We start from the raw sequence: 8,470 nt of genomic DNA, 5'->3' as shown, positions 1-8,470 counted from the left end.
CTTCCTGGTGGGTCCCACGAGCCCACGGCTGCTCCCCACGGGCACCCCGCAGCCAGCTCACGGCTCCTGGGGGCCAAGCAGCTGCTTTAGGGGCGGTCAGCGTGCCCTCTCCTAGGGTTTCGCCCCAAGCTTCCCTCCCCCCCGGGAAAGGGGCTGCGAGGGAGCCGGGCTGCTCTGAGGCGACTTCCTTGTCGTCTCACAATTTGGCAGGAAGGGGCAAGGCTTCGCTCCGGCGCCCGGCCGGCCAGGCGCTCACTTTCTGGCTCCCGGGCCGCCTCCTGGCTTTATGAGGCCTAGCGCCGGGGTCCGGGCTCGAGCGGCGATTTGGCTTTGTCCCGGTTTTTATAGAGCGTATCTAGCTTTAACGGACATCTGCCTCTTTTGTTCTTGCTTTATGTAACTCAAATCGGTGGCCTCAAAGGAAAACCCGAAGTTTTGAGATGTGTGTACTTTGCTCTTTGAGCCAAAGGCGTCAGCTCAGCAGAAAAAGCCCCAGCTTAACGCTCGTATGTGTGCCCACTAGCTCTTTATACATATCGTTTTTAGGTAAAACGCTAGTTTTGCATACAACAATTTCCACTTTGGATAGGCTAATTGCTGCTTTTTTTCTTTTTTTTTTTTCTGAAATTGTTCTGGAGGTTTTTGTTTTTCTTGCCTGTGCCTCTCTCCTGAAACAATCCAAGCATAACAAGTTGTATAGGAGCTGCTTGTTAAGTAAATGCTAATGATGGTAGCAGGGTGATGCATTGTAACTGTACTGTTAGTGTTTGTTTGCATCGCCCTTTTGGAAATATGTGGATAAACTTCCTATTAAATTATACAAATAAAGACCTTGATGTTGCATAAGAACCTAAACGTCTTTCAGACTTGATGAACATTTTGTTTCTATTCATTCTTAGAATGTGCATTATCTATTTTGCCTGTTTTGGGGTTTTTTGTTTTGGTTTTTTTTAAGCCTCAGATACTTGAATTGTCCTAAGCTATTTTTAAGAAAAGTGACACATTGCTAACAATGCAGCCAGTCTCTGGTGTTTTCCTTTGTCCACAAACAAGGCAAATTATGGGAATGCACATAGTCTGTCTCTATCATTACGCTCAATTTTGTTCCCATGAGCCATCAAAATCTAGATTATGTATCTGCTACTTCGTGGAGTTCACTTATAGCATATTTTAATTTAGAGAAAACGCGTGTTATCTTTAAAATAGAAAATCATTATCTGTTTGGTAAAATATATTATCACAAGACTAGGAGACACATTTAGAATGTAGGTCTAAGCCTTTCTAGTGGAAAGGAGCTGTCACGAAGTGCTCCAGCATGAAAATGTTTCAGGGATGGATTTGGTAACCGTGTTGGTCTGAGACTAAAAGAAATGCAAAAATCTAGAATTCTTGCTTCAGAAATGATACCTTTTATTAGACCAACTGAGAAATTGAAAAAAAAAAATAAAAAAAATCTTTGTTGCAATTTCTCAATTGGTCTAATAAAAGGTATCATTTCTGAACCAAGAGTTCTAGATTTTTACATTCCATTATGAAAACGTTGTTGCAAAATTGTTTTTAAATGTGTGTGAATCTTATAAACATTGATTCCTGATAAGTTAAGTACTCTTTTTTTTAAATAAAAGGAAACTGCCTTAAGATTTCTTTTCAGAAGATTGAGCATTTGACTTCAGCAACTGTTTATACATATTTCCATTTTTAGAAAGTGTAATATTAGTGCAAAATTATTGGAATCAAGTGAACAGGTAGCAGCCATCTTTGGCTTTATGGGAACCAGACTAGCTTGATGTTGGGAGACAGATTTACGTACAGAGGAACAAAGCAAAATAATTTTTGCTTTCAGTCTTGTCTTAGGTCAGATCTCTAGTTTCAGAGTGAGTGACTGTGGCTTACATAATAAGATTCCCTCCCCTCACTCCCCCCCCAAAAAAACCCAAAACCAAAAAACCCCAAACAGTTCTTTTGTGGCAATCGTATTTGATCTGCCAAATGATTTATTTAGCTAATATATATTTAATTTCAGTTTGCAAAAAGTTAATCAAAAAGATCTCAAAATTCAGAGAAATGATATCAGGCTATTTTATAGCCTGCAGTCACCATTTCATGCAAATAAGGGCAGTTGCCATTTGATTTGATGGTACTGTTCACCTGGACGACTTTTTTGGATTGTGTGTGTGGAACTGTGCTAGTATCTAAAATACTTTTTAGGTACAGCAAAGCCAAGAAATAAAAGTATTAACTTGGTTTTGTTCTCCATATTTTGCTGTAGATGCTGGATCCTGTAAACAGAGAGACAAGTTTAATTTTTATCCATTTATGTCTGAGACAGTTCACATAAGCAGAGTTAAACATACGCTTAAAGCATGCGTAAGATGACAGCCTGTCTTTAACTTAAGCAGCATGGAGCCATGTAAAATAACTTCTTAGACTTGCTAAACAAGAATTATGACAGCACTGACTAAAAGTTGTTTCCTAATATCATGTTATTTGTAAGATATTATCTGTGCGATTCAAAAATCCAGTCTGCATTAAGTGTTGTAAAGTTACGTAATTGTTCTTTGTCACACATTGGCTTTAAACTACACCACTATGAATTTGTAGTGGGGAGAAACCCTGTTGTCTTGCCCACTTAGTTTCAGGCAATAAATAAGCTGAAAACACAATCAAAAGTTGTTTTTGCACATGAATGGATGCAAAAGTTTTGATCACTTGATTCTTATTTGACTCTTGCTAGTGTGTACCCAGAACTATTCTGAGGGAAAACTTGAAGCACTGAGTCTTAGGAATCTGTTAAATGGGGAAAATTATATGTTCCTTGAGTTTTCTCACTCAAGATGCTTGACTTTATGCAAGCTTTGCCAAAAATAACCTCTTCTTGCTAAGCCCAGGTATGATAGGTTTTCAGAAAGTTATGACTGAGTTAAAATAGGATTGCAACGAAAGGTAAATGTGACTTGAGTCACAATGTGAGAGTTGAGTGAAATAAAGGGAAAAGAAATGTGCTGTTCTGTGATGCCTGAAAGAGTTCGTCAAAACCTGTACTCTTCAAAAGCAGGTATTTTTTTTGTTGTTTTACCAGCACATTGATTACATTAGTAATTCACATGCTTTCTGCTGTTTTTTTCTTTTCCAGAAAGACTCTTTGAATGACAGAAGATTAAATTGTTGTGACATTATTGATCTCAGGGCCATGATATCTGAGCTTCTGTTTTGTTTGAGGTTTTTTCACCAAAGTATGAGGGAGGTGTTTAATATTGCCACTACCTTTTCACGTTTGTAGCGGTTGAAGGAAAGGGTTTCTTGCATTCAAAGATTTAACTCTCTGTCTCTCTGATTAACAGAATTGTTTCTAACCCATTTCTGTGGGTCCTTGGAGGAAACTCTAGGAAAAACAGAAAAAATATAATAGGCTTTTTTTGATATTTGTAAAGAGGGGGAAGCAAACAGAACTTTAAAAAAATTTTCCTCGAGGTACAAAAAAGATACAAATCATTCTTTCTTCGCTCTGGCTCAGTAACCATTAGGTTACAACATTGATTACAACCTTTTTAATAGAAAAATACTATAATGTAAATGTTTGGCTGCAGTTAACTATTTGTTGCTGAAGTCTTGTAAGAGCCTTCCAAAACTTCGAGAAATCTTGAATCTAGGCAGATATAGTTTATTTTAATAGGTTTAGACCCTACGTATATCTCTGATTTGAGACCTGTGACCAGGAATTAGTGTCCTGCTGTTTACACTAAAGACATGTGTGCATAAGGCAGTATGTCCTAGATGGCATGCTTCCAAGGACACTCATTCAGGCTTACATGCTCCAATCTTAAAAATGAGGCAGTGGGGCTATGATAGGGGTGCTGCAGTTGTTTTCAACATTTCAGTCTTTGATGCATTTGTGACCGGTTGCCATGGGCACTTGTGCTACAGATTTGCTGGTGTATTTGGATTTGGAGCCTGTGAGGGTGATGGTGAGTGGATTACGTTCAGGAATGTCTTGCTGGGACATGCTGTCCAAGTGTAGAGAGACTGGCTGTGTCCATACGTGTGCAGCCGTCTGTTTGTGCGCACTGCTGCTGCTTGTCCCTGGGGAACGCCTGTGCCATGCCTGCTCTGGCGCGTGGCAGGTTACCCCAGGTGGGGTAGGGGAAGCTGAGGCCAGCAACCATGCTGGCCCCAGCAGCCTTGCCTGGGGGCCTCAGGGAGTTGCAGCTGTGGTGCTTCTGCAGTTGGGAGCTGGTTGGCTAGGCTCCGGTTTTGGCTGGTGTGTGCTGCCACCGTGTGTGGTGTGCACTGCCACCCCACTTTTTTTTTGGCATGGATTTTTTTGACCTCAGGATGTCCTGGGGTCAGCCCCCCGCGCTGCAAGGTAGCAGTGTAGGGCACTCTTATAGATGGGTCTGTGGTGCCACATACTGCGCATCCACACTCATCTGGATGCAGTCTCCGAGGGCATTCACTGAACTTATATCAGCCTGGGGGCGTTTTTTACTTTAGGATGTTGATTTACATTGTAAGTCCTTTTGAGTGATTTTAATTTATCAGCCTAAATGTTGAGTGTGAATTCTATATCTTAGTATTTTCCTACAATACCATAGAAGGGGTACATTTTAAACACCTTTAAGTTTTGATGTTTTACTTATAGGTTTGCTTGATGTGATGAAGAACACTTCTGTTGAACTTTTATTTTAAAATTTCCTTCTTGAACTCCAGTAGATTTTGTTTTCAGTAGAATAAGAATGAAAATAGTTTGCAAGATGTTTAAAAAAATCCTCTAGTGAAGACTATTATTTGTAGCAATATATATTCTAATTAGCAGGTTCCCCTTTTTATAATTTAAACTTCATTTTTTTCAACAATTTTTAAATTTTATTTTCAGTTTTTCATTGCTTTATACATTGGTACATGGCACTGTAATAGTTGTAACCTTATTTCCACTTACTGCTTCAATGTTTGGTTATAACAGTTCTGTAAATTTTTGTACAGTTCCCCTTGAAAGTTTAAATTCACATTCATAGAACAAAGATGGGTTTTTATTTGACAAAGGAAGATGGAAGTATATCCACTATATCCATTACATGTTTTGTTTTGTTTTGTTTTTTAGCTCCTGAAGAAAGGTGGTTGGGGGTGGTTATTGTTATCTTTTTAATTATTATTATTATGATTATTATTATTATTATTATTATTACAACTAAGAAACTTTTAACCTTTGGTCATAGTGTAAGACTTGTGCGAGCAATGCGTGCTCTGCTATGTTCAGCTTGTTACTAAGCTATTTAAAATGCTCTAAGAGCAGCATATCAGTTGAATCAGATTTAGAAGTATGCAGCAGTACATGCATTTGTGTTAGTTGTACTCGCTGTGAAAGAAAGTTTTGAGCACTTCTGACGCTCTGATTCTAAGACATTTAATATTAAGCTTTCTTCTGTATTTTTAAAATTTGAGTAAGGAAAAGGAAAATCCTCCACACTGCTGAGTTTCCATGCTAAACAGCACATTATCAGCCTTTATTAAGCATCAAGAAAACTGTCCAGCCTAGGCATTAACTTATTTGTGGGTGCACCTTGACCCTGCCTTTAACTTCTAAACTTGTGTGAGCCCTCTCCCATGTCAGTCATACGGTGTGTGCACCTGTACATTTTGTGCCTTTCCCAGATGCACTGTTCACCTGTTTCTCAGACAACTGTACTGCCCTAATGTTTGTTTAACGATTGCATGCCAGCTAACTTCATAGTAGGCATTTGCATATTTTCCCACACCTACTCTGCCATCCTTCTATTAATTATTTGAGTACATTTCTGTTCTCTTCAGTAACTAGATTTCTTTCTACCTTACCATCATCAGTTTTTATCTTATACCCAGTGTCTCGGTAGCGGCTCTCTGCAGCTATAGCAGTTATCCCAGTACAATAACTCTCCTCCTCAGTTGGGTGTTAAGTCATCTACCCCAGTGTTCTGCTTTGCTTGATGTGCAGTGTTCCTACACCCTCAAAACACTGGGAATTTTGTTCTACCCCATGTTGTGCTTGTTGCTATTACCTTAGTCCTTGGGTATCTTTTTCCTCACCATAGAAATCAGAATGGGATCATTGGGAAGGCTACAGGGTGGTAACTTAAGGCTGTTGTGGACTTGATATTGGATACAGATGTTGGAGAAGCCTGGAACACAAGTGGTTCAGTTGAGGCTAATGCAACATTTGAGCATGATTGGCAGCATGACTGGCCTCCCTAGGCTGGCTGTTGTAACAGTCTTTTACTATCTGACAGCTTTGTGACACTTTAAGTTGGCTTTACATTCTGCTAAAGTTCATTGGTTATGCTGGGAAAAATCTGAAGCCTATTTTGGGTGAGCAGGTAAATGGGATGTTGTTCAAAGCACCTGTGTGAGAGAGAATATATTGCTAGATATTTGATTTCTATCATCACAGTCAACAAATATAAATGACTGCACTTAAGAAGCAGATCCCTTTAAAGACTGTTATTTTTAAATATTAATTTTTCTTACATAACCACACTTCTGTGAATTTGATAACCTTTCTGTCATGCATCAAGCATTTCATAATTGACTTTGTTTAAATGAATGCTATTTCATTTGTGAGCTGCTGCTTTTTAAACTTAAGTTCATTGACAAAGCTATGTTTAGTTTGGCTCATCTGCATTCTTATTGCAACTTCTCTACCTTGTTATTCAATTAGGTTTGCATCCAGCGTGGATGATAGTATTTTGTGTGTGCAGTTGTTGAACATGGTATACTCTGAACTCTGTGCTGTGGCTACTGCATCACTGAGCTGCTACAGAATTGTTAGTCCTTCTTGGCAATTCCATAAAGCTAGCAGGAGGCCAACAGAAGGTGTTAGTGCAGGACTAGGCTATTATTTGGGGTGGAGGGCCACTTAGGGCATTTTGGTGAGCTGTTGTGGGGTGGGGGTGGGGAAGGGGTGCTACTACAGCCCACAACAGCTCACCAAAACTCCCTAAGTGGCTCTTCCCTGTGCTCCACTGGGCAGATGGGATAGGGCTGCAGGGAGCAGGACTGTGGAGCAGTGACAGCACAGATCCAGGGCAAAGTCGCAATCTCCTCCCTGGACACCCCTGCAGTGGGCACTGGTTTTGCAGGCAGGGGCATGTGGGGAGTGGATTGTGACACTGCTCCGGGCACCGGTTCCATGTCATCACCCCAGAATCCCAATCCTAGGCCCACCTGTCCACCCTGCTGCTGGACATTGCTCCCCGCTCTCCCGCAGCCCCATCCCATCTACCCCTCTGCATGACCTGTCCACAGCGAGGTACTGGCCTGTTTTTGTGGAGACCCTGCCTGCCCACTCCATCTGACAACCATGGCAGTGGGTGCAGGGTGGATGGTCTGGGGTGGCTGGGCAGCAGTGGCCAAGGAGACTGGCAGGGGCGGATCCAGCAGCAGCAGAGACTGGCAGCAGCAGCCTGAAGAAGCCGGTGCTGGCAAATGAGTGGGGATGTAAATATCGTTAAAAAAATATCTGTTTAACCTCCTTTAATTATATCACTGAAACGGTTAACTGATCACACGGCAACTCAGACACAGCTGCTCCTGGAACCCTTGGGGGGGGGGGGGGTGTTGGGCAGGGGGCATGGAAGAGAAGGCAGCTGTGAGAAGCCCAGCCAGACAACATGCTTGTGAAGCCCCAGGCTGGGAGGGAGGTAGCACTTGTGAAGGAGCAGCTCCTCCCCCCCCCACCAGACTGCCCTCCCCCCACACTAACGCAGTAAGCTAACCAATTATCACCGGGCTTATTGGTTAAATGATTAATCGTTTAACCTTTCACATCCCTAGAAGCAAGTCCGGCTGCCGCACCACCCCAGCCCCGCTGTATACCCTGGGGTGCCAGGACTGGCTTCACAAGCTATGGCCCAGGCTGTTTCCTGTGCCTGGGCCAGGCAGGACCTGCCACACGGGCTGGACAAAATCCCTTGGCAGGCCGGATCTAATCCATGGGCTGCATTTTGCCAACCCCGGCCTTAGTGAGAGCTCATCTAGATGCTGAAGTTTCACCTAACATGGAAGAGAAGTGAAAGCTAAGAACAATTAGTGGAAATGCCTGAAGAATTTCAAATGGGATCAAAAGCATAATGTTTACTTCCAAACCTGAAAGGTATCAACATGACTGCGCATTTGGCTTGCCTGCGCATTTGTGAAAGTACAGTATTCTAAATGTATGCACCTGTAGCTTTATATGTATAAACTTACTGTTCTTAAATAGTAACAGCTGCTATGTACCCTATTTACCTGAATCCAATATTACTATAGATTAAACATACCCCCCCAATAATTATTCTATACATTGAAAATTATAAATGTGTTATAATTTTCTATATAATCTAATTAATGAGAACTCATCTTAAATTCATCCCTCCCACTGTGGTTGGGAAGCAGTGGAAGAGGGTGAGGGGCCAGATCCCTGCTGCCATGTGCCTGTCCCTTGATACTTGCCCTCCTGGCT

At 41.6% G+C, this 8,470-nt stretch overlaps 1 protein-coding gene across 1 annotated transcript in view; it reads left to right on the top strand.

Annotated features, from left to right (window-relative positions):
- The first annotated feature begins 7,789 nt into the window (after positions 1–7,789).
- Positions 7,790–8,470, top strand: part of PPP4R2 (protein phosphatase 4 regulatory subunit 2) — a 27,453-nt gene continuing 26,772 nt past the window's right edge. The window contains exon 1 of the mRNA XM_025197967.1: positions 7,790–8,122. Coding sequence (XP_025053752.1) covers positions 8,100–8,122 — 23 coding nt within the window. The 5' untranslated portion in view covers positions 7,790–8,099. The remainder of the gene's footprint in view (positions 8,123–8,470) is intronic.

This window comes from Alligator sinensis, unplaced genomic scaffold (genome assembly GCF_000455745.1).
Source record: "Alligator sinensis unplaced genomic scaffold, ASM45574v1 scaffold121_1, whole genome shotgun sequence".
Lineage (NCBI taxonomy): Eukaryota > Metazoa > Chordata > Crocodylia > Alligatoridae > Alligator > Alligator sinensis.
This window is presented reverse-complemented; position numbering and strand designations above follow the sequence as displayed.